General features: G+C 51.0%; 1 protein-coding gene across 1 annotated transcript in view; it reads left to right on the top strand.

The window, feature by feature from the left end:
- LOC140717587 (glycogen phosphorylase, muscle form-like) overlaps window positions 1-26787 on the top strand; it is a 125653-nt gene that overhangs the window by 64808 nt on the left and 34058 nt on the right. Inside the window, exons 5-9 of the mRNA XM_073031161.1 lie at window positions 12828-12959; window positions 14669-14780; window positions 16127-16209; window positions 17652-17795; window positions 25224-25316. Of these exons, the coding sequence (XP_072887262.1) occupies window positions 12828-12959; window positions 14669-14780; window positions 16127-16209; window positions 17652-17795; window positions 25224-25316 (564 nt within the window). The remainder of the gene's footprint in view (window positions 1-12827; window positions 12960-14668; window positions 14781-16126; window positions 16210-17651; window positions 17796-25223; window positions 25317-26787) is intronic.

The raw sequence follows: 26787 nt of genomic DNA, 5'->3' as shown, positions 1-26787 counted from the left end.
GTGTTGTGGATAGTGTGAAGAGCTGTCAGAGGTTACAGCGGGACATCGATAGGATGCAAAGCTGAGCTGATAAGTGGGAGGTGTTGTGGGTAGTGTGAAGAGCTGTCAGAGGTTACAGTGGGACATCGATAGGATGCAAAGCTGAGAAGTGGGAGGTATGGATAGTGTGAAGAGCTGTCAGAGGTTACAGTGGGACATCGATAGGATGCAAAACTGGGCTGAGAAGTGGGAGGTGTTGTGGATAGTGTGAAGAGCTGTCAGAGGTTACAGTGGGACATTGATAGGATGCAAAGCTGAGAAGTGGGAGGTGTTGTGGATAGTGTGAAGAGCTGTCAGAGGTTACAGTGGGACATCGATAGGATGCAAAACTGGGCTGAGAAGTGGGAGGTGTTGTGGATAGTGTGAAGGGCTGTCAGAGGTTACAGTGGGACATCGATAGGATGCAAAACTGGGCTGAGAAGTTGGAGGTGTTGTGGATAGTGTGAAGGGCTGTCTGAGGTTACAGTGGGACATTGATAGGATGCAAAGCTGGGCTGAGAAGTTGGAGGTGTTGTGGATAGTGTGAAGGGCTGTCAGAGGTTACAGTGGGACATCGATAGGATGCAAAGCTGGGCTGATAAGTGGGAGGTGTTGTGGATAGTGTGAAGAGCTGTCAGAGGTTCCAGTGGGACATCGATAGGATGCAAAGCTGGGCTGAGAAGTGAGAGGTGTTGTGGATAGTGTGGAGGGCTGTCAGTGGTTACAGTGGGACATCGATAGGATGCAAAGCTGAGAAGTGGGAGGTGTTGTGGATAGTGTGGAGGGCTGTCAGTGGTTACAGTGGGACATCGATAGGATGCAAAGCTGGGCTGAGAAGTGGGAGGTGTTGTGGATAGTGTGAAGGGCTGTCAGAGGTTACAGTGGGACATCGATAGGATGCAAAGCTGAGAAGTGGGAGGTGTTGTGGATAGTGTGAAGGGCTGTCAGAGGTTACAGTGGGACATTGATAGGATGCAAAGCTGGGCTGAGAAGTTGGAGGTGTTGTGGATAGTGTGAAGGGCTGTCAGAGGTTACAGTGGGACATCGATAGGATGCAAAGCTGGGCTGAGAAGTTGGAGGTGTTGTGGATAGTGTGAAGAGCTGTCAGAGGTTACAGTGGGACATCGATAGGATGCAAAGCTGGGCTGAGAAGTTGGAGGTGTTGTGGATAGTGTGAATAGCTGTCAGAGGTTACAGTGGGACATTGATAGGATGCAAAGCTGAGAAGTGGGAGGTGTTGTGGATAGTGTGAAGAGCTGTCAGAGGTTACAGTGGGACATCGATAGGATGCAAAGCTGGGCTGAGAAGTGGGAGGTGTTGTGGATAGTGTGAAGAGCTGTCAGAGGTTACAGTGGGACATCGATAGGATGCAAAGCTGAGAAGTGGGAGGTGTTGTGGATAGTGTGAAGAGCTGTCAGAGGTTACAGTGGGACATCGATAGGATGCAAAGCTGGGCTGAGAAGTGGGAGGTGTTGTGGATAGTGTGAAGGGCTGTCAGAGGTTACAGTGGGACATCGATAGGATGCAAAGCTGGGCTGAGAAGTGGGAGGTGTTGTGGATAGTGTGAAGAGCTGTCAGAGGTTACAGTGGGACATTGATAGGATGCAAAGCTGGGCTGAGAAGTGGGAGGTGTTGTGGATAGTGTGGAGGGCTGTCAGAGGTTACAGTGGGACATCGATAGGATGCAAAGCTGAGAAGTGGGAGGTGTTGTGGATAGTGTGGAGGGCTGTCAGTGGTTACAGTGGGACATCGATAGGATGCAAAGCTGGGCTGAGAAGTGGGAGGTGTTGTGGATAGTGTGAAGGGCTGTCAGAGGTTACAGTGGGACATCGATAGGATGCAAAGCTGAGAAGTGGGAGGTGTTGTGGATAGTGTGGAGGGCTGTCAGAGGTTACAGTGGGACATCGATAGGATGCAAAGCTGGGCTGAGAAGTGGGAGGTGTTGTGGATAGTGTGAAGAGCTGTCAGAGGTTACAGTGGGACATTGATAGGATGCAAAGCTGGGCTGAGAAGTGGGAGGTGTTGTGGATAGTGTGAAGGGCTGTCAGAGGTTACAGTGGGACATTGATATGATGCCAAGCTGGGCTGAGAAGTTGGAGGTGTCGTGGATAGTGTGAAGAGCTGTCAGAGGTTACAGTGGGACATTGATAGGATGCAAAGCTGGGCTGATAAGTGGGAGGTGTTGTGGATAGTGTGAAGAGCTGTCAGAGGTTCCAGTGGGACATCGATAGGATGCAAAGCTGAGAAGTGGGAGGTGTTGTGGATAGTGTGAAGAGCTGTCAGAGGTTACAGTGGGACATCGATAGGATGCAAAGCTGGGCTGATAAGTGGGAGGTGTTGTGGATAGTGTGAAGGGCTGTCAGAGGTTACAGTGGGACATCGATAGGATGCAAAGCTGAGAAGTGGGAGGTGTTGTGGATAGTGTGAAGAGCTGTCAGAGGTTACAGTGGGACATCGATAGGATGCAAAGCTGAGAAGTGGGAGGTGTTGTGGATAGTGTGAAGAGCTGTCAGAGGTTACAGTGGGACGTTGATAGGATGCAAAGCTGGGCTGAGAAATGGGAGGTGTTGTGGATAGTGTGAAGAGCTGTCTGAGGTTACAGTGGGACATCGATAGGATGCAAAGCTGAGAAGTTGGAGGTGTTGTGGATAGTGTGAAGAGCTGTCAGAGGTTACAGTGGGACATCGATAGGATGCAAAACTGGGCTGAGAAGTTGGAAGTGTTGTGGATAGTGTGAAGGGCTGTCAGAGGTTACAGTGGGACATTGATAGGATGCAAAGCTGAGAAGTGGCAGATCGAGTTCAACCCAGATAAGTGTGAGGTGGTTCATTTTGGTAGGTCAAATATGATGCCAGTATTACTTGCAAGACTCTTGGCAGTGTGGAGGATCAGAGGGATCTTGGGGTCCGAGTTCAAAGGACACTCAAAGCAGCTATGCAGGTTGACTCTGTGGTTAAGAAGGCGTACGGTGTATTGGCCTTCATCAACTGTGGAAATGAATTTAAGAGCCAAGAGGTAATGTTGCAGCTATATCGGACCCTGGTCAGACCCCACTTGGAGTACTGTGCTCAGTTCTGGTCACCTCACTACAGGAAGGATGTGGAAACCATAGAAAGGGTGCAGAGGAGATTTACAAAGATGTTGCCAGGATTGGGGAGCATGCCTTATGAGAATAGGTTGAGTGAACTCGGCCTTTTCTCCTTGCAGTGACGGAGGATGAGAGGTGACCTGATAGAGGTGTACAAGATGATGAGAGGCATTGATCGTGTGGATAGTCAGAGGCTTTTTCCCAGGGCTGAAATGGTTGCCACAAGAGGACACAGGTTTAAGGTGCTGGGGAGTAGGTACAGAGGAGATGTTAGGGGTAAGTTTTTTACTCAGAGAGTGGTGAATGCGTGGAATGGGCTGCCGGCAACGGTGGTGGAGGCGGATACGATAGGGTCTTTTCAGAGGCCTTTAAGATAGGTACATGAAGCTTACTAAAATAAGAGGGCTATAGGTAAGCCTAGTAATTTCTAAGGTAGGGAAATGTTTGACACATCTTTGTGGGCCAAAGGGCCTGTATTGTACTGTAGGTTTTCTATGTTTCTATGTAACATCCTTGTAAATTTTCTCTGTATTCTTACAACCTTGTTTACATCTTTCCTGTAGGTAGGTAACCAAAACTGCACACAATACTCCAAATTAGGCCTCACCAATATCTTGTACAACTTCAACATAACATCCCATCTCCTGTACTCAGTACTTTGATTTATGAAGGCCAATGTGGCAAAAGCTTTCTTTAAAGACCCTTGTGTGTTATATTTTCCATTTTCTTAAGGCTGTTATGTCTGTGAACTGTGATGTTTCCCTGCTCTTGTTCTGACTACCTTAAACACCTTTATCTTTTGATGTAATACTGCCTTTAACTTTTCTTTATCCACAACAGGTCCAATTTTCTTTTTTTTTTGTAATCTTAAATGCCGTCACTGGCCACTTTATTAGGTTCACCTGTACGCTTGCTCATTGATGCAAATTGCTGCTAATTCACACACCCCCCCCCCCCAGGCAGCACGGTAGCGTAGTGGTTAGCACGGCGGTTTACAGTACAAGCGACCCAGGTTCAATTCCGTTGTTGCCCGTAAGGAATTTGTACATTCTACCTGTGGCCGGGTGGGTTTCCTCCCACAGTGCAAAGACCCACCAGCAGGTAGGTTAACAGGTCATTGTAAATTGTCCCGCGATTGGGGTTAAATCGGGGGTTGCTGGGAAACGTGGACAGAAGGCCCTGTTCTGCACTGTAAAGGTGCACGCAGGTGCCTGGGGTATACCCTTCCCTACATACACCTCCAGCCTCCTGATGCCCTGCCCTGCTGTCACAGATGCTGCCTTTCAACTTCAAAGTTTATTTATTATCAACATGACACAACCTTGAGATCCGTGTCGTAGCAGGCAGCCACGAGATAAAGAGCTCCAAAAGAGAAAGATCACCCGACGTGCAGAGAGGGGAGAAAATCAACTCATGCAAGCACTAAACACTAGCAAATGCTGTAGCATTTTGAACCGAAGTCCGTCCACTGACCCGTAGTTCAGCGCCTGTCCCTCACCTCAAGCCCCGACACCCTGGCCCAGCGCCTATATCGTCGTCCAACCGTCAGGTTGATGCACTCTGGAGACTGGGTCCCCGCTGCCTCGATTCAGCCTGTACCCAACTTTTCCAATTCAGAACGGCACTTAAATCAATCGAACCTCAGGTCTTCCACGCTGTTGGTGAAGGGCCCGTGTATCCCTAGCCTCAGTTCTTACCAGACTGAATTTATGGTCCATTCCTTCCGATGATTGTTTACCTGAAAACGAGTGATTAACGAAGCATTTAGCTGTTTTCCTTGGCCACCAGCCAGAAGTCAAGTCACCAAGATTCACCAGGACCATGTTAAACATTTCTTGGCTCCTCTGAACCTGATTACAATAACTAATTTACTGAGTTCAGGTCCTGGCGCTCTCCCACCTTTATCGTTCCCTTTAAAACCAGAGCTCCCTCACCTCTTTTTGTCTTTCCTGAAAGTTAAATATTCTGACCTCCTTGCAGCCACTTTTTGTCAGGTCTGTAAGCTGACACCTGCGAGTATTCGGTTCAATGGCCGACACGATTTTCACTTACCTATCCTGGCTCCAACTCGAGGCTCGTGTCTCTTCCGGGTTGCACTGTGCTGCTTGCTGTGGGCCCTGTCTAGTTGTCCAGATCAGATCAGGGGTTCTCAACCTGGGGGTGGGGGGGTCCATAGACCCCTCAGTTAATGGTAGCGGCCCATGGCATAAAACGAGGCTGGGAGCCCTGGCTTAGATTGTCTTTATCTGTCACCCGTACGGCAAGCTGTGCAGAGAAATGCGTCTCTGCGCCAACGACTGACGCAGACCGTGCTGGTGGCAGCCCGCGAGTATTGTCACACTTCCGGTGCCAACGTAACGCACCTACAACTTACTAACCCTCACGCAGGCGCCAGCATGCCACTCCCGCGACTTACTAACCCTAACCCGTATGTCTTGGTAACGAGGGAGGAAACGAGCGCTCTCGTGGTCGCGGAGAGAACGTACAATCTCCGAACAAAGACAGCGGCAGGAGCCGAACTCCGATCGTTCCGCTCCCATGCCGATCATCGACCTCCCGCTCAGTGTGGTTTCACTAATTTCTCCATTAACTCCTCCAATTATTTACGTAATTGAAACCCTTAATCATAGACCTGGTAATCAGTCAGACCCTGTTCAGAGCCCCGTTTAAGTGGGGAGAAAGAAGCTAGACTTTCTCCACAGTACTAGAACTACTGTCCCATGAATTGAATCCCATTTCTCCCACACTAATCCTCGACTGGGCGTTCTGTTCTCTGACCTTGTTTGTCCCGATCCTCTGCTTGGACAGTTCTGTTGTTCTATTCACTAAATCCTGTTTCCTTGCTTTCCTACACACAACTGCTCTCCTATCGTTGGCTTGCACATGCATCTGGAAAATAGACTCCCCCCCCCCCCCCCCACATCATTGGCTTCCCTCCCTCCTTACGCAAAGCTCTTTCGCGGGCCAGAGAGATGTCCTTAACCCTGGCATCAGGCCAGCAGCAGGACCAGCGTTCCCCTCAGAGCTCTGGAGATTGGTATCTATGCCCGGTATGAATGGAGCAGCGGACAGTTCGCTGTTTGCTCTGCCACTCCTGCTCTCATTCATAAAGAACTCGGTCCCGACTGACATGGACAAGTTAAGGACATCTCTCTGTCTGCTGCTCCATTCATACCGGGCATAGATACCAATCTCCAGAGCTCTGAGGGGAACGCTGGTCCTGCAGTGGACAGTTCGCTGTTTGCTCTGCCGCTCCTGCTCTCATTCATAAAGAACTCGGTCCCGACTGACATGGACAAGTTAAGGACATCTCTCTGTCCGCTGCTCCATTCATACCGGGCATAGATACCAATCTCCAGAGCTCTGAGGGGAACGCTGGTCCTGCAGCGGACAGTTCGCTGTTTGCTCTGCCGCTCCTGCTCTCATTCATAAAGAACTCGGTCCCGACTGACATGGACAAGTTAAGGACATCTCTCTGTCCGCTGCTCCATTCATACCGGGCATAGATACCAATCTCCAGAGCTCTGAGGGGAACGCTGGTCTTGCAGCGGACAGTTCGCTGTTTGCTCTGCCGCTCCTGCTCTCATTCATAAAGAACTCGGTCCCGACTGACATGGACAAGTTAAGGACATCTCTCTGTCCGCTGCTCCATTCATACCGGGCATAGATACCAATCTCCAGAGCTCTGAGGGGAACGCTGGTCCTGCAGCGGACAGTTCGCTGTTTGCTCTGCCGCTCCTGCTCTCATTCATAAAGAACTCGGTCCCGACTGACATGGACAAGTTAAGGACATCTCTCTGTCCGCTGCTCCATTCATACCGGGCATAGATACCAATCTCCAGAGCTCTGAGGGGAACGCTGGTCCTGCAGCGGACAGTTCGCTGTTTGCTCTGCCACTCCTGCTCTCATTCATAAAGAACTCGGTCCCGACTGACATGGACAAGTTAAGGACATCTTTCTGTCCGCTGCTCCATTCATACCGGGCATAGATACCAATCTCCAGAGCTCTGAGGGGAACGCTGGTCTTGCAGCGGACAGTTCGCTGTTTGCTGTGCCGCTCCTGCTCTCATTCATAAAGAACTCGGTCCCGACTGACATGGACAAGTTAAGGACATCTCTCTGTCCGCTGCTCCATTCATACCGGGCATAGATACCAATCTCCAGAGCTCTGAGGGGAACGCTGGTCCTGCAGCGGACAGTTCGCTGTTTGCTCTGCCGCTCCTGCTCTCATTCATAAAGAACTCGGTCCCGACTGACATGGACAAGTTAAGGACATCTCTCTGTCCGCTGCTCCATTCATACCGGGCATAGATACCAATCTCCAGAGCTCTGAGGGGAACGCTGGTCCTGCAGCGGACAGTTCGCTGTTTGCTCTGCCGCTCCTGCTCTCATTCATAAAGAACTCGGTCCCGACTGACATGGACAAGTTAAGGACATCTTTCTGTCCGCTGCTCCATTCATACCGGGCATAGATACCAATCTCCAGAGCTCTGAGGGGAACGCTGGTCCTGCAGTGGACAGTTCGCTGTTTGCTCTGCCGCTCCTGCTCTCATTCATAAAGAACTCGGTCCCGACTGACATGGACAAGTTAAGGACATCTCTCTGTCCGCTGCTCCATTCATACCGGGCATAGATACCAATCTCCAGAGCTCTGAGGGGAACGCTGGTCCTGCAGCGGACAGTTCGCTGTTTGCTCTGCCACTCCTGCTCTCATTCATAAAGAACTCGGTCCCGACTGACATGGACAAGTGCTCTGTTTCTGTTTGTGTGTACTCATAGTTGTGCCCTCTTCACGGTTGATTGACCAGACGTAACCAAGAGTCTGGCTGCCTCCCGGACCCAAGTGTCCCAAGTAACTTCCCCCCAGACTCTAACTCATCAACCCTAACCCGGTTCCTCGAGCTTACAGGCCCTTACTACAGGGATGTACACCACACAGACTCCAGCTCAACCCTAACCCGGTTCCTCGAGCTTACAGGCCCTTACTACAGGGATGTACACCACACAGACTCCAGCTCAACCCTAACCCGGTTCCTCGAGCTTACAGGCCCTTACTACAGGGATGTACACCACACAGACTCCAGCTCAACCCTAACCCGGTTCCTCGAGCTTACAGGCCCTTACTGCAGGGGTGTACACCACACAGACTCCAGCTCAACCCTAACCCGGTTCCTCGAGCTTACAGGCCCTTACTGCAGAGGTGTACACCACACAGACTCCAGCTCAACTCTAACCCGGTTCCTCGAGCTTACAGGCCCTTACTACAGGGGTGTACACCACACAAACTCCAGCTCAACCCTAACCCGATTCCTCGAGCTTACAGGCCCTTACTGCAGGGGTGTACACCACACAAACTCCAGCTCAACCCTAACCCAATTCCTCGAGCTTACAGGCCCTTACTGCAGGGGTGTACACCACACAAACTCCAGCTCAACCCTAACCCAATTCCTCGAGCTTACAGGCCCTTACTGCAGGGGTGTACACCACACAAACTCCAGCTCAACCCTAACCCGATTCCTCGAGCTTACAGGCCCTTACTGCAGGGGTGTACACCACACCATCTTCAGCTCAACCCTAACCCGGTTCCTCGAGCTTACAGGCCCTTACTGCAGGGGTGTACACCACACAAACTCCAGCTCAACCCTAACCCGGTTCCTCGAGCTTACAGGCCCTTACTGCAGGGGTGTACACCACACAAACTCCAGCTCAACCCTAACCTGGTTCCTCGAGCTTACAGGCCCTTACTGCAGGGGTGTACACCACACAAACTCCAGCTCAACCCTAACCCGGTTCCTCGAGCTTACAGGCCCTTACTGCAGGGGTGTACACCACACCATCTTCAGTTCAACCCTAACCCGGTTCCTCGAGCTTACAGGCCCTTACTGCAGGGATGTACACCACACAGACTCCAGCTCAACCCTAACCCGGTTCCTCGAGCTGACAGGCCCTTACTGCAGGGGTGTACACCACACAGACTCCAGCTCAACCCTAACCCGGTTCCTCGAGCTTACAGGCCCTTACTGCAGAGATGTACACCACACAGACTCCAGCTCAACCCTAACCCGGTTCCTCGAGCTTACAGGCCCTTACTGCAGAGATGTACACCACACAGACTCCAGCTCAACCCTAACCCGGTTCCTCGAGCTTACAGGCCCTTACTGCAGGGATGTACACCACACAGACTCCAGCTCAACCCTAACCCGGTTCCTCGAGCTTACAGGCCCTTACTGCAGGGGTGTACACCACACCATCTTCAGCTCAACCCTAACCCGGTTCCTCGAGCTTACAGGCCCTTACTGCAGGGGTGTACACCACACAGACTCCAGCTCAACTCTAACCCGGTTCCTCGAGCTTACAGGCCCTTACTGCAGGGGTGTACACCACACAAACTCCAGCTCAACCCTAACCCGGTTCCTCGAGCTTACAGGCCCTTACTGCAGGGGTGTACACCACACAAACTCCAGCTCAACCCTAACCCGGTTCCTCGAGCTTACAGGCCCTTACTGCAGGGGTGTACACCACACAGACTCCAGCTCAACTCTAACCCGGTTCCTCGAGCTTACAGGCCCTTACTGCAGGGGTGTACACCACACAAACTCCAGCTCAACCCTAACCCGGTTCCTCGAGCTTACAGGCCCTTACTGCAGGGGTGTACACCACACCATCTTCAGTTCAACCCTAACCCGGTTCCTCGAGCTGACAGGCCCTTACTGCAGGGATGTACACCACACAGACTCCAGCTCAACCCTAACCTGGTTCCTCGAGCTGACAGGCCCTTACTGCAGGGGTGTACACCACACAGACTCCAGCTCAACCCTAACCCGGTTCCTCGAGCTTACAGGCCCTTACTGCAGAGATGTACACCACACAGACTCCAGCTCAACCCTAACCCGGTTCCTCGAGCTTACAGGCCCTTACTGCAGAGATGTACACCACACAGACTCCAGCTCAACCCTAACCCGGTTCCTCGAGCTTACAGGCCCTTACTGCAGGGGTGTACACCACACAAACTCCAGCTCAACCCTAACCCGATTCCTCGAGCTTACAGGCCCTTACTGCAGGGGTGTACACCACACAAACTCCAGCTCAACCCTAACCCGGTTCCTCGAGCTTACAGGCCCTTACTGCAGGGGTGTACACCATACAAACTCCAGCTCAACCCTAACCCGGTTCCTCGAGCTTACAGGCCCTTACTGCAGGGGTGTACACCACACCATCTTCAGCTCAACCCTAACCCGGTTCCTCGAGCTTACAGGCCCTTACTGCAGGGGTGTACACCACACAAACTCCAGCTCAACCCTAACCCGGTTCCTCGAGCTTACAGGCCCTTACTGCAGGGGTGTACACCACACAAACTCCAGCTCAACCCTAACCTGGTTCCTCGAGCTTACAGGCCCTTACTGCAGGGGTGTACACCACACCATCTTCAGTTCAACCCTAACCCGGTTCCTCGAGCTTACAGGCCCTTACTGCAGGGATGTACACCACACAGACTCCAGCTCAACCCTAACCCGGTTCCTCGAGCTGACAGGCCCTTACTGCAGAGATGTACACCACACAGACTCCAGCTCAACCCTAACCCGGTTCCTCGAGCTTACAGGCCCTTACTGCAGGGATGTACACCACACAGACTCCAGCTCAACACTAACCCGGTTCCTCGAGCTTACAGGCCGTTACTACAGGGGTGTACAACACACAGACTCCAGCTCAACTCTAACCCGGTTCCTCGAGCTTACAGGCCCTTACTGCAGGGGTGTACAACACACAAACTCCAGCTCAACCCTAACCCGGTTCCTCGAGCTTACAGGCCCTTACTGCAGGGGTGTACACCACACCATCTTCAGTTCAACCCTAACCCGGTTCCTCGAGCTTACAGGCCCTTACTACAGGGGTGTACACCACACAGACTCCAGCTCAACTCTAACCCGGTTCCTCGAGCTTACAGGCCCTTACTGCAGAGGTGTACACCACACAAACTCCAGCTCAACCCTAACCCGGTTCCTCGAGCTTACAGGCCCTTACTGCAGGGGTGTACACCACACAGAATCCAGCTCATCAAGGAATTTTGATGAACAGGGATTCATGTCCATAACGCCCCGAAATTTGCAGCACATGCGTGTAGGTTGGCCACGAAGGCACGTGGCGCCATTGCCTTCATAGATGGGAAGGGCATTGTGCTGTATAATTGCAACCATAAAACCACTGTTAAGACTAGACTTCGGAAAATGTGCGTAATTTTGGTCGTCTCTTTAGAGGAAGAATACAATTGCACTGAAGAGAGAAAGAGGAGATTCACCAGGATGTTGTCTGAACTTCAGTGATGGGAAGGCATTGTTTAGGTTGGGTCTGTTTTCTCTGGAGTGAAGGAGGCAAAGGAATAACTAGATAACGGTATACGGAGTGATAGAAGAAAAAGAGATAGAATTTTTATCTCCTGCGACAACAATCCCAAAAACGAGAGGCTGCTGGTTTTAGAGTGGAGAAAGAATTTTAAGAGTATTTAAGGCGAAGTATATTTACGCAGAATGTAATTGATATTGTGGCAAAGGAGTTGGCAAAATCAGATGCAACCAGTCTATTTAACTGGTGTGTAGACCAACACTTGAACACATAGGGAACGGACAGATATGGACACAAAGCACCCGAAAATTTATACAATAACACACACAAAATGCTGGTGGAACACAGCAGGCCAGGCAGCATCTATAGGGAAAAGCACTGTCGACGTTTCGGGCCGAGACCCTTCGTCAGGACTAACCGAAAGGAAAGATAGTAAGAGATTTGAAAGTAGTGGGGGGGAGGGGGAAATGCGAAAAATTATATACTGCAGCTACAAAAAATTACTCTCTTGGACATAACCAAGGCTTGTTGCTTTGGTCTTTGCAATTAATATTTACTCCTACGTATATCAAGGATGTAAGTAATAAAATTAATTCAATTCATAATCATAAACCATTTGATTAATTTTCTGGATAAATGCAACTGTTTCTAAAAAGGCACTGACACTGTATCTTCAGATTAATTGTCCCATCTTTGGAAGATACGTATTTTCAAAAATATTTGGTTCCTGATCTGAAACCTTTAAATTACATCAAATTGCAATGTCTGATAAAGAAGTGAGACAGAGCATTAAATCTCTTGTGTAGTGGGAAGAACGACTCAACTGGAATCGCTTGGTTATTTTTAAGAAGCTTTAGCTCTACTACCTGTCTCAAATATCTACTGTGAACGACTCTACCTGAGCAGGTATCAAGAGATAACTGCTACATTATCATGCTACTCCAGAGTTCTTGTAAGCTTTTATTGGCTTGAGCAGTTGTAGCTGCTCATGCAATGACTTTACCCTCGGGAAGGGGTAACAACGATGTCTGGCGTCAAACACCCACACTTGCTGACGGTGTGTGAGGGGTGGCAGTCTGTTGCTGTTGACTTTGCTGGGATGCTCGGGGCAGGCGGCTGTTGTGTACTTAATTATTTCAACAATACATTATCTGTGAGAAATCTTGTAAATATATTGTTTGTTTAAAGTGTTCATTACGGGTTAGAGGTATAAGTGTGTGAATTAAATCCATCGTCACGCTACCACGTGATACGTGCACACCTCGCTTAAAGCGATGTCAAAGTGAGACCCGCGTTTCAGACTGCCGTGTCTTCCTCTGAACTGGTAAATCTGTTGAAGTTGCAAAGCGTAACGTTGGGGTACTGCTGCCTGTTTCAACAGGTGGAGGAGGCTGACGACTGGCTGAGATTCGGCAACCCCTGGGAGAAGGCGCGGCCGGAGTACACCATCCCCGTCAACTTCTACGGCCGGGTCGAGTACACCCCTGAAGGGGTCAAGTGGGTAGACACCCAGGTAAGTGGAGAGGGGGGTGGTTTATTCCTGGTCTGCATCCACCAATAGCTACACCGTCCCAAGCCGGGCAGACGGTGGAAAACGTTCGCGTACACCCCTGAAGGGGTCAAGTGGGTAGACACACAAGTAAGTGGGGGTGGGGGGGGGAATTCCCAGACTCCATCCACCAATAGCAACGCTATTCCAAGCCCGCGGAATTCGCCCGTGTACAGCTTGAACAAACCAGCACTCTCTGCACGCCCCAAACATTCGCGGTAGCCTAGGACGGACATGGCTAAAATGAGGGAGCGTAACTTTAAGTTGATTGGAGGAGAGTGTTGGGGGGGGTGTCAGGAGTGAGATTTTTTTTACACAGAGGGTGGTGGGTGTGTGGAACATTGTGCTGGGGTGGTGGTTGAGGAAGACACTTTAAGCACATGGATGAAAGAAAAACGGGGGCCTGTGAGGGAGGGAAGAGCTAGATCAATCCTGGAGTAGGTTAAAGGATAGTCACAACGTTATGGGCCAAAGGGCCTGTACTGTACCATTCTATATTTTATGCTCTAATGCCTAGGTCACTCTTGACTATATTACAGCGTAAGATACAAACTGCCAGATTCCTTAAACTGCGGGTGGGCCTCACCTGTGGGTGAGGGGTGAACGTTGGCCCTAGAAATCAGGGGAAGAATTTAACACCCCTACTCCCATTCCCATGGGATTGTGATCAAATACTCAGCCGATCCCAGCCTTGTACAACAGAAATTTCCATCCAAAACCCAGCCTCGGAAGCAAGCCTCCCGGCCGGTTAGCAAAATATGACCTTCAGCTTGAGCCACCTTTGTTGTGGGTGGGCACCCCTCAAGCTGGGGTCTCATCCCACTGCCTACTGAGCTGGCAGGCAGCGATTTATTTTATAAACACCAGAAAAAAAGCCTGCAGATGCTGGACACCCAGAGCCACACGCACAGAAGTGTGGGAAATGAATAATTAGTGGATGTTTTGGGCTGAAAAGGAAGGGGGAGGACGCCAGAGTAAAAAGGTGTTGGGGAGGGGAAGGAGGCTAGCTGGAGGGTGATGGGTGAAGCCCGGTGGGAGAGGGCTGGAGAGGAAGGAATCTGGCAGGAGAGGAGAAAGGGAAGGAGGAGGGGACCCAGGGGGAAGTGAGAAGAGGTAAAAGGCCCAAGTGGGGAATAGAGGAAATGGGGACGGGGAATTTTTATTTTAACCAGAAGGAGAAGTCAATATTCATGATTTCAGGTTGGAGGCTACCCAGACGGAATAGGAGGTGTTGTTCCTCCACTCTGAGGGTGGCCTCATCTTGACACAAGAAGAGGCCGTAGACCGACATGTCGGAACGGGAGTGGTAATTAAAGTGTTTGGCGAATGGAGCAAAGGTGCTCCGTCAGATCCACCAGAAGTGGATCTCCCCAGTGGCCAAACATTTTATTTTCCTTTTGGGACTAATACTGTGTGAGCGTTTTTCTTACTTTAAAATTAAATCAAAGAGCCACCTCAAAACCTTTATGGATAGACGAAAATCATATATATAAAAAACCTGCAGATGTCGGGAGTCTAAAATGAGAACAAGAAACTCTGGAAATACACATCAGATCAGGCTGCGTGACTGCTTTCCACGGTGGGTGAACAGGTTACGGGCCAAGAGGAGGTGAGCGCAGGTGGGCGGTGCGCTGTGTTCTGCGCGGCTGTAACCCTGTTCTTGTGTACCTCAGGTGGTCCTGGCCCTCCCCTACGACACCCCGGTGCCGGGATACAGGAACAACACCGTCAACACCATGCGACTGTGGTCGGCCAAGGCTCCCAACGAGTTCAAGCTGGAGGACTGTGAGTTTCCCCTGTTCCGATCGGTAGCCCGCCAGAGGGCGAGGCCAGTTACGCCAGGAAATCAGCTCTGCTAAACTTGTTTCATAGAGTCACAGAAACAGTACCGAGCTGCTCTTCTGCTCAGTCCCATCCCCCTGCACCTTAACCACAGCCCTCCATACACCCCTCATCCACGTACCCACACAAACTGCACTTAAGCGTTGCAACTGAAACCGCGTCTGCCGTTTCCACTGATAGCTCGTTGCGCCCTCCTGAAGGCTCGTCTTAAATATTTCACCTTCCACCCTTAACCCGTGACCTCTAGTTTTCACCTCACCCAACCTCAGTGGAAAAAAATCTGCTTCGGAATTAGCGAAGGAGCTGTAACCGTCACTCTAGGATCCTTCGTTTCAATGCTTATCGCGTCCGTCTTTGCCAAATGGCTCCGTTCCCTGCAATGCAAAGGACACTATGGTTTTGAGAGACCTTTCTCGCCTGGATTGACCGCACACTGTCCTAGTCTGCACATTTTCCTAACCCTTGCCTTGCTGGTTGGTGTCTATGTCCTGGAGTTTCAGAGTTATTTAAATATTGACAGGGCTGTTGTCAAGAACCAAAAGACAGGATGTCTGCTGTTATTTTCAAGCGGTAATGAACATCTGATCTCCCCAAACCTGAGGTTGGAAACATATAAAATTCTGAAATGGATAGTTAAGACAGAGGCTGGAAAGTTGTTTCCACTGGTAGGTGAGACTAGAACCAGGGGACAGAGCCTCGAGATTCGGGGGAGTAGATTTGGGACGGAGATGAGGAGGAACTGCTTTTCCCAGAGAGTGGGGAATCTGCGGAATTCTCTGCCCAAAGGCTACTTCGGTGAATATATTGGATGGATTTTTGCAGAGTAGGGGAATTGAGGGTGATGGGTAAAAGGCAGGTAGGTGGAGATGAGTCCATGGCCAGATCAGCCATGATCTTACTGAATGACGGAGCAGGCTCGACGGGCCAGATGGCCGACTCCTGCTCCTGTTTCTTATGTAACCTCTCTTGGACGTTACTAGCATGCTGTCCAAGCCTTGACCCAGTCTCCCCTCGCATGACACAGGTACATTGCCTGCAGCTGTCTTTATCACGTTAAACTCGACAAAGGGCAGCGTAATAGCATGGTGGTGCACGCAATGCGATCACAGTGCCAGCGACTCGGGTTCAATTCTGCCACGTTCCTCCCGCATCCCGAAGACGTCCGGGTCAGTAGGTTAATTGGCCACGTGGGTGTAGCTGGGCAGTCGGAAGGGCCTGTTACCGTGCTGTATCTCTAAATAAATGAGTCACGTTACCGCTGTCTCAGTCCTTCCCCTCTCATGTTTCAGTCAACATCGGTGGCTACATCCAGGCTGTGCTCGACAGGAACCTGGCCGAGAACATCTCCCGAGTCCTCTACCCCAATGACAACGTGAGTTGCCAGTTATTCGTTTGGGAGGCACCTGGCTCAGGGGGCTGCCGGGGCAGCTACAAAAACCGGGGCGCGTGCAAAACGTCTGGCAGGCCGTGCTTGGGCTGTATCATTGGGTCGCAGTCAATGAGGACAGATTGAAAGTGCTGCCACGACAACGAGCAACGTGCTGGTACACCCGGTCTATTGACCTGTCCTCCCTCGTGCTTCGATCGCTGCCCTAGCAGCACCTTCTAACTCCTCAGCCCACGAGGTTCAATCCTTCTACATAACACTGCATTTCTCTATCGCCCTATCTAACAGTTTCGTAGATGCTTCTAACGTACAGCATGTCTCTGCCACCACCCCTGGCAGGGCGTTCCACACACCCACCACTCTCTGTGTGAGGAACTTAACTCTGACATCCCCCCTATACTTTCCACCAATCACCTGAAAATTCACCCCCTCATCTTATCCGTCTCTGCCCTCCAATCACCTGAAAATTATGCCCCCTCATATTCTCTATTCCCCCCCCCCCCCCCGGGGAAAAGTCTGTGGCTCTGCATTTGAGCTGTGGCTTTTTATCATCTCGTACACCTCTAACAAGTCACCTCGCAACCCTGTTTGCTTCAAAGAGAAAAGCCCTGGCTCGCTCAACTTACCCTCTGAAGATCTACTCTCTAGTCCAGGCTTGGTAAATCTTCTTTACATCCTTTCTAAAGTTTCCACGTCCTTCCAATAATGAGGCGAGCAGAGCTGAACGCAGTACTCCAAATGTGATCTAACCAGGAATTTTAGTTACAACATTACCTGGCGACTCTTGAGCTCAAACCCCTGACCACATGACTTCTTAACAACTCATTCGGCAACTTTGAGAGATCTCTGTATCAATCCCTGTGTCTCTGCACTCTGCTAAGCATCCTGCCAGTAATTCGAATCTCCCAAAGTCAATCGCTTCACACTTTTTCCACGTTGAACTGCATCTGCCACTGCTCAGCCCAGCTCTCCCTCCTGCTAATGTCTCATTGCAGCCTTCTGTGTGATCCACAACTCCATCGACCTTCATATCATCTGCAAACATACCGACCCACCCTTCCACTTCCTCATCCAAGAAATCCCGAAGAGCAGGGGCTGCAGAATGGATCCCAGTGGAACGCAAGTGGTCACCGACCTCCAGGCCATCTATAACAGCCCCCTGCCTTGTCTGGGCAAGTCAGTTCTGCACTCAGGCAGCTGGGTTTCCCGTGCCCTCTGACTTACAGATCTCCCCTCATCGAATCTCTACTTCACAAAGCCCGAGTTCACTATCTTTCCTTATTCTTGACCCCTTGAGAACACCTTGTCTGCGCCTCCCGTAATTTGTCAGGTACTGCGCTAGTCGCTCCACGCTACCGTGCCCCCTCGTTCGCGACGCTCCCGCTATCCTGCGTCCCCCCCCGACGCCTCTCTCTTCCTCCCCCCAGTTCTTCGAAGGGAAGGAGCTGCGGCTGAAGCAGGAGTACTTCGTGGTGGCCGCCACGCTGCAGGACATTATCCGCCGCTTCAAGTCCTCCAAGTTCGGCAGCCGCGACATCGTGCGCACCACGTTTGAAGCCTTCCACGAGAAGGTAAGCATAGGGCTGGTGCCGGGGCACGCGGGAGGGTTAAGCGCGATCCTGACTCCGTCGCGGTGTTCGAGTGACACTGCGAAGATCCACCCCTACCCTGGGAGACCGGCGAGGGTTGCCTCCCCTCTGATCTCCTCCGGCCTGCAACGTGAACCCTGGGCCAGAGGAGATGTTGGAGGAGATGCTGGCTTCTCTGGAGCACAGGAGGATGAGGAGACACCTGACACAAGTCCAGATCTCTAACTTAAACGCCGGGCCCAGGCCCCAGGGTGGCCCGGGAGCATTTGGGCGATTTAAGCGCCAGGCCTGGGTGTGGGGAACGGAGGCGAGAGGTTCTCCCCGGTTCTCCTCACTGCTCCGTGACGTTTACGCTGCTCTGGGCTGAACAGAGTCCGTGGCCTGCACCAAATGCAGTGATGCCTGGCTTTGTATCTTTTGTAAAATCTCAGTTCTAAAGCTGTCTGCTTACTTTTTTCTCTCTCCCTTTGTGCATTGGGTATTAGGCATTTTTTTTAAACGTTGTTTTGAGTATAATATATACATACTTTGATAATCAAGGTAGTTGGAAATTTTAATTTGGGATATCGTGCTCAGTTCCAGTCACCTCATTCTAGGGAGGATGTGGAAGCTTTCAAGAGGGTGCTGAGGAGATTCACCAGGATGCTGCCCGGATTAGAGAGGGTGCAGAGGAGATTCACCAGGATGCTGCCTGGATTAGAGAGGGTGCAGAGGAGATTCACCAGGATGCTGACTGGATTAGAGAGGGTGCAGAGGAGATTCACCAGGATGCTGCCTGTATTAGAGAGGGTGCAGAGGAGATTCACCAGGATGCTGCCTGGATTAGAGAGGGTGCAGAGGAGATTCACCAGGATGCTGCCCAGATTAGAGAGGGCGCAGAGGAGATACACTACGATGCTGCCTGGATTAGAGAGGGTGCAGAGGAGATTCACCAGGGTGCTGCCTGGATTAGAGAGGGTGCAGAGGAGATTCACCTGGGTGCTGCCCGGATTAGAGAGAGTGCAGAGGAGATTCACCAGGACGCTGCCCGGATTAGAGAGGGTGCAGAGGAGATTCACCAGGACGCTGCCTGGATTAGAGAGGGTGCAGAGGAGATTCACCAGGACGCTGCCTGGATTAGAGAGGGTGCAGAGGAGATTCACCAGGATGCTGCCTGGATTAGAGAGGGTGCAGAGGAGATTCACCAGGATGCTGCCCAGATTAGAGAGGGCGCAGAGGAGATACACCACGATGCTGCCTGGATTAGAGAGGGTGCAGAGGAGATTCACCAGGGTGCTGCCTGGATTAGAGAGGGTGCAGAGGAGATTCACCTGGGTGCTGCCCGGATTAGAGAGAGTGCAGAGGAGATTCACCAGGACGCTGCCCGGATTAGAGAGGGCGCAGAGGAGATTCACCAGGATGCTGCTTGGATTAGAGAGGGTGCAGAGGAGATTCACCAGGACGCTGCCTGGATTAGAGAGGGTGCAGAGGAGATTCACCAGGACGCTGCCTGGATTAGAGAGGGTGCAGAGGAGATTCACCAGGACGCTGCCTGGAATAGAGAGGGTGCAGAGGAGATTCACCAGGACGCTGCCTGGATTAGAGAGGGTGCAGAGGAGATTCACCAGGATGCTGCCTGGATTAGAGAGGGTGCAGAGGAGATTAACCAGGGTGCTGCCCGGATTAGAGAGGGTGCAGAGGGGATTCACCAGGGTGCTGTCTGGATTAGAGAGAGTGCAGAGGAGATTCACCAGGGTGCTGTCTGGATTAGGGAGGGTGCAGAGGAGATACACCAGGATGCTGCCTGGATTAGAGAGGGTGCTGAGGAGATTCACCAGGATGCTGCCTGGATTAGAGAGGGGGCTGAGGAGATTCACCAGGATGCTGCCTGGATTAGAGAGGGTGCAGAGGAGATTCAACAGGATGCTGCCTGGGTTAGAGAGGGTGCTGTGGAGATTCGCCAGGATGCTGCCCGGGTTAGAGAGGGTGCAGAGCAGATTCGCCAGGATGCTGCCTGGATTAGAGAGGGTGCAGAGGAGATTCACCAGGATGCTGCCTGGATTAGAGAGGGTGCAGAGGAGATTCACTAGGATGCTGACTGGTTTAGAGAGGGTGCAGAGGAGATTCACCAGGATGCTGCCCGGATTAGAGAGGGTGCAGAGGAGATTCACCAGGATGCTGCCTGGATTAGAGAGGGTGCAGAGGAGATTCACCAGGATGCTGCCTGGATTAGAGAGGGTGCAGAGGAGATTCACCAGGATGCTGCCTGGATTAGAGAGTGTGCAGAGGAGATTCACCAGGATGCTGCCTGGATTAGAGAGGGTGCAGAGGAGATTCACCAAGGTGCTGACTGGATTAGAGAGGGTGCTGAGGAGATTAACCAGGATGCTGACTGGATTAGAAAGGGTGCTGAGGAGATTAACCAGGATGCTGACTGGATTAGAGAGGGTGCAGAGGAGATTAACCCGGATGCTGCCCGAATTAGAGAGGGTGCAGAGGAGATTAACCAGGATGCTGACTGGATTAGAGAGGGTGCCTAGGAGATTAACCCGGATGCTGCCCGAATTAGAGATGGTGCAGAGGAGATTAACCCGGATGCTGCCCGAATTAGAGAGGGTGCAGAGGAGATTAACCAGGATGCTGACTGGATTAGAGAGGGTGCCTAGGAGATTAACCCGGATGCTGCCCGAATTAGAGATGGTGCAGAGGAGATTAACCAGGATGCTGCCCGGATTAGAGAGGGTGCAGAGGAGATTAACCAGGATGCTGACTGGATTAGAGAGGGTGCTGAGGAGATTAACCAGGATGCTGACTGGATTAGAGAGGGTGCTGAGGAGATTAACCAGGATGCTGACTGGATTAGAGAGGGTGCCTTATGAGGAAAGGTGGAGCGAGTGAGGGATTTTCTCTCTGGAGCAAAGGAGGATGAGAGGTGACTTGATGGAGGTGTACAAAGCGATAAGAGGCACAGATCGAGTGGACAGCCGGAGACTTTCCCAGGGCAGAAGTGGCTGATATGAGAGGGGATAATTTTAAATTGAGTTGAGGAAAGTATAGTGGGGGGTAGGGGAACGTCAGAGTTGAGTTACAGAGAGTTGGGTGCATGAAATGGGGTGATGGTGGACAGATTTGTGGGGGCCATCTAAGACAGGCACATGGATGATAGGAAAATGGAGGGCTATGTAGGAGGGAAGGGTTAGATCGATCTTAGTGTAGGTCAGCACAACATTGTGGGCTGAAGGGCCTGTTCTGTAGCATTCTATGTTCTGTTTGAACAGAGATCGGCCCGAAAAGTCAACTGTTTATTCCCCTCCAGAGATGCTGCCTGGCTTGCTGACAGATTCTGTGTGACAGTGCTGCTTAACAGGCTCCAAGGCAGGCGTATGAATGTGCAGGGAATGGAGGAATGTGGGTATCGTGCATAAGGGTTTGGATATTGTTCGTTCGTCCCAACATTGCGCAGTTCGAAGTGCACAGGTTACCAGAGGCCGAGATGATGCAGTCCTGCCCACAGCTGTCAGACACAGAGACAGTCCGCAGCAGATAGACAGATACTCTATTGATCCCAGAGGGAATTACAGTGTCAAATGCAGCGATATACAAATATTAGAAGAGAAGTAAGAGAGAATAAAAAATAAGTTACCACAAACAGTCTAACAGGAGTGGGGGGGGGGGGGGTGTCATCACTTCCCCGGCTGTAGGTTGGCTCATTATCGAGCCCAATGGCCGAGGGTAAGAATGACCTCGTATATCGCTCTTTGGAGCAGCGCAGTTGTCTCAGTCTGTTACTGAAAGTGCTCCTCTGTTCAGCCAAGGTGGCGTGCAGAGGGTGAGAAACATTGTCCAGAATTGCCAGGGTTTTCCGTCGGGTCCTTTGTTCTACCACAGTCTCCAGTGTGTCCAGTTTGACTCCTATAACAGAGCCAGGCTTTCTAATCAGTTTATTGAGCCTGTTGGCATCACCCGTGTTGATGCCATTGCCCCAGCTCACCACCGCATAGAAGATTGTACTGGTGACAACAGACTGGTAGAACGTGTGAAGGAGAGGCCTGCACACTCCAAAGGGCCTCAGTCTCCTCAGGAAGTAGAGGCGACTCTGGCCCTTCTTGTACACAGCCTCTGTGCTGGAGCTCCACTCAAGTCTGTCATCCAGGTGCACCCTTGGGTCCTCATCCAGGTGCACCCTCGGGTCCTCACCATCGATAGTAACAGGGAGCAGTGCAGGCTGAGTCTTCCTAAAGTCCATCACCATCTCATTTGTCTGACTGATGTTGAGCTGCAGATGATTCAGCTTGCACCGTTTGACAAAGTCTCCAACAGGGCCCTGTATTCATCCTCCCGTCCTCCCTTCATACACCCGACTATTGCCCAGTCTTCAGAGAGTTTCTGCAGATGACATGACTCTGTGTTGTATCTGAAGTCTGAGGTGTACAGGGGAAACAGGAAGGGAGTCGATACATCCCCTGTGGGACCCGGTGCCGCTTGAGCCACACACAGCTCTGAAGCTGCACAAACTGTATCCAGGACTTCTTCAAGGAGCGATGCCTCATCCGTCACTAAGGACCCCCATCACCCAGGACATGCCCTCTTCTCATTGCCCCATCAGGGAGGGGGTACAGGAGCCTGAAGGCACACACTCAGCGATTCAGGAACAGCTTCTTCCCCTCTGCCATCAGGGAGGAGGTACAGGAGCCTGAAGACACACACTCAGCGATTCAGGAACAGCTTCTTCCCCTCTGCCATCAGGGAGGAGGTACAGGAGCCTGAAGGCACACACTCAGCGATTCAGGAACAGCTTCTTCCCCTCTGCCATCAGGGAGGAGGTACAGGAGCCTGAAGGCACACACTCAGCGATTCAGGAACAGCTTCTTCCCCTCTGCCATCAGGGAGGAGGTACAGGAGCCTGAAGGCACACACTCAGCGATTCAGGAACAGCTTCTTCCCCTCTGCCATCAGGGAGGAGGTACAGGAGCCTGAAGACACACACTCAGCGATTCAGGAACAGCTTCTTCCCCTCTGCCATCAGGGAGGAGGTACAGGAGCCTGAAAGCACACACTCAGCGATTCAGGAACAGCTTCTTCCCCTGTGCCATCAGGGAGGAGGTACAGGAGCCTGAAGACACACACTCAGCGATTCAGGAACAGCTTCTTCCCCTCTGCCATCAGGGAGGAGGTACAGGAGCCTGAAGGCACACACTCAGCGATTCAGGAACAGCTTCTTCCCCTCTGCCATCAGGGAGGAGGTACAGGAGCCTGAAGGCACACACTCAACGATTCAGGAACAGCTTCTTCCCCTCTGCCATCAGGGAGGAGGTACAGGAGCCTGAAGGCACACACTCAACGATTCAGGAACAGCTTCTTCCCCTCTGCCATCCAATTTCTGAATGGACATTGAACCCATGAACGCTACCTCACTACTTTTTTATTCCTATTTTTGCACTTCTGTGAAACACCCTGGTTTCCTCGGCTGCGTAAGTCCAGGGAAACAAACTCGTGAGACTGAGGCACGTTCCCACCCCAAACCCTGGTTTCTGTGGATGCTGTATCATTTGCTACCCTGTTACAAATTAATGCCGCGAAATACACTGTGTACGATGAAAGGAATTATATTTATGAATCTTAATGGAAGGGTCAGTGACGAATAACAAAAAGAAAAGGGCCCATCGTAATTAAACAGTCAAACATGCACTGGTTGGAGCTCACCTTGAACTTCTCTGTCGCTCACACACTGGGCCCTCGGACAATGTGAAAGCCCACACCACCTTCTGAACGTTGCTCGCGATCCATCTCGGTCAAACGGGTCTCCCACTCGATCGCACGCTGCGACCGGTTCTCCCCGGCATCACCTCTCTTCATCTCCTCTCAAACAAAAGCCTGAGACCAACCTTATTGTCCCTCACCAAGGAAAGCCTCCCGCTAATTGGAGGGCACACATTCCTCCTCATCCCTCATCTTCAGCAGTAACCCAAACAAGCTGACGGCAGGGCAGGCTGCTCGTACGGAGCTGCCAAAGTGAAATCCACACAGTAAAAATACGAACCAGGACATTACATATTTATAGACTGTTTTTTTCTGTTAGTACGTTCTGCTGCTGCGATGACACCAAATTGTCACATGTACCAAGACAGTGAAAAGCTCTTGCCTGCACACCGTCCAGACAGATCATTGTGTATCAGTATGACGAGGTAGAACCATGTGGAATATAGTTTAACAGAGAAACTGCAGTGCAGGCTGATGTAACGGAGTAGGGGCCACAGCAAGGTAGACAGTGAGACTGCGCTCAAAATGCCGGAGCAGGTCGGGCAGCATCTACGGAAGGGGAATAAACAGTCGCCGTTTTGGGTGGAGACCCCTCATCGGGAGTGGGAAGGAGGGGAGGGGGAGGAGTACAAGCTGGCAGGTGGTAGGCGAGAGCAGCTGAGGGGGAAGGTCGGAGGGGGATGAAGTAAGAAGCTGGGAGGTAAAAATAGAAACATAGAAACCCTACAGCACAATACAGGCCCTTCAGCCCACAAAGTTGTGCTGAACGTGTCCCTACCTTAGGAATTACTAGGGTTACCCATAGCCCTCTATATTACTAAGCTCCTTGTACCTATCTAAAAGTCTCTTAAAAGAACCTATCCCACTCCACCACCATTGCCGGCAGCCCATTCCACGCACTCACCACTCTCTGAGTAAAACACTTACCCCTGACATCTCCTCTGTACCTACTCCCCAGCACCTTAAACCTGTGTCCTCTTGTGGCAACCATTTCAGCCCTGGGAAAAAGCCTCTGACTATCCACACAATCAATGCCTCTCATCATCTTATACACCTGTATCAGGTCACCTCTCATCCTCCGTCGCTCCAAGGAGAAAAGGCCGAGTTCACTCAACCTATTCTCATAAGGCATGCTCCCCAATCCAGGCAACATCCTTGTAAATCTCCTCTGCACCCTTTCTATGGTTTCCACGTCCTTCCTGTAGTGAGGCGACCAGAACTGAGCACAGTACTCCAAGTGGGGTCTGACCAGGGTCCTATACAGCTGCAACATTACCTCTCAGTTCCTGATTGATGATTGATGAAGGCCAATACACCGTACGCCTTCTTAACCACAGAGTCAATCTGCGCAGCTGCTTTGAGCGTCCTATGGGTTCGGACCCCAAGATCCCTCTGATCCTCCACACTGCCAGGAGTTTTCCATTAATATTAATATTCTGTCATCAAGGAGGAATCCGATAGGAGAGGAGAGTGGGGGAGAGGGAAGGGTGGAGTGGGGGAGAGGGAAAGGTGGAGTGGGGGAGAGGGAAAGGTGGAGTGGGGGAGAGGGAAGGGTGGAGTGGGGGAGAGGTGATAGGCAGATGAGAAGAGACTGGGTAAAAGGAGAGCCAGATAGCATGGATTGTTGGGATTGACTTTGAACCCTGTACTGACCTCCTCTGTGCTCTGCAGGTTGCCATCCAGCTGAACGACACCCACCCGGCTCTGGCCATCCCCGAGCTCATGAGGATACTCGTCGACATCGAGCACATCAGCTGGGAGAAGGTACGGACCACGGCCATCGACGTGTCACCGTACAGGAAGAAGGGGATCCTTTCAAATCAAGCCAGTGTTGTTCAGTCGGAAAGCATGGCAGCCATTTTGTGTGAAAACATGGAAGCCATTTTATGAGCGTGTGTGTGAGTGTGTATGGAAGATATGCCAAATATCTAAGGGAAGAACAGGCTGTGGGCAGAGGAGGACTGGTTGGCCTGGACAAAACATAAGAAGGAAGGGGATCAGGAGAACACAATAGATGGAAAGAATTTAGAGAGTCTGCAATTTATCTCCAGAATGAACTTTTGCTAATGTCTACAGAGGAATCACTCATCCTAGAATAAATACTCCCCAATCCAAAGTCTATATTATTCTAATACTATTTCAGATTCAGTTTATTGTCATTTAGAAACCACAAATGCAATGCAGTTAAAAAATGAGACAATGTTCCTCCAGAATGATATCACAAAAGCACATGACAAAACAGACTACACCAGAAAATCCACAAAACGTTTGACAATCCTCAATCCAGAGTCCGGAGAGGCTGCTGCGTATTAATATCGCGCTACCATCTTAGCGCGTTCCCCGGAAAGGAGCTCCAAATCCACCAGACAAAACAAGACCAAAAACTAAAGCTATAAGACCTGCACAAAACCACATAGTTACACAGTGCAAACAATAGCATAATTGATAAAAAACAGACCATGGGCACAGTAAAAATAGTCCAAAGATGTTAAAAGACTATAAGTTCAAAAAGAAACCACCACACAGTTTCCACAAGTCCTCAGGGTCCTGATAGACTCGTCATCCCATGCCGGCGGCAGAAGGGAATACCCCCGCTATGGACTTACACAGCGCTGCCTGACTCAGCCTCGCAGACACAGCACACAGTGAAAGCTCCGTCGCACCCAGCCTCGCAGACACAGCACACAGTGAAAGCGTGTGTTTCTGATCTAGGTTCCCATCGCCACTATCTCTAGCCCATGAGCGCTCTGTATACATACAGTAAGGTAAGCCCTTTTACTGAGTCAGGCCCCAGCCCCCATGTGTACGATCTGCATTTACCTTGTATGTACAAGGGTGAGCTTCCATCCTTGAGTTTCATGAAGACGTTGCTAGGCTAGTAACCAGGCGAAAAGTTCCAAGTAAATTTTATTTTCAAAGTACGTATAATCCTGAGATGTATTTCCCTGCGGGCATACTCAGCGAATCTATAGAACAGTAACTGTAACAGGATCGGTGAAAGATCAGCCAGAGTGCGGAAGACAACAAACTGTGCAAATGCAAATATAAATAAATAGCAATAAATAACGAGAACACGAGATAAAGAGTCCTTAAAGTGAGATGATTGGTTGTGGGAAAATCTCAATGGATGGGCAAGTGAGTGTAGTTATCCCCTTTTGTTCAGGATCCTGATGGTTGAGGGGTGGTAACCATTCCTGAACCTGGTGGTGCGAGTCCTGAGGCTCCTGTACTTTCT

This window comes from Hemitrygon akajei, chromosome 28 (assembly GCF_048418815.1).
Source record: "Hemitrygon akajei chromosome 28, sHemAka1.3, whole genome shotgun sequence".
NCBI classification, from domain to species: domain Eukaryota; kingdom Metazoa; phylum Chordata; class Chondrichthyes; order Myliobatiformes; family Dasyatidae; genus Hemitrygon; species Hemitrygon akajei.
The sequence above is the reverse complement of the archived record's forward strand: the minus strand, read 5'-3'. Positions and strand labels throughout refer to the sequence as shown.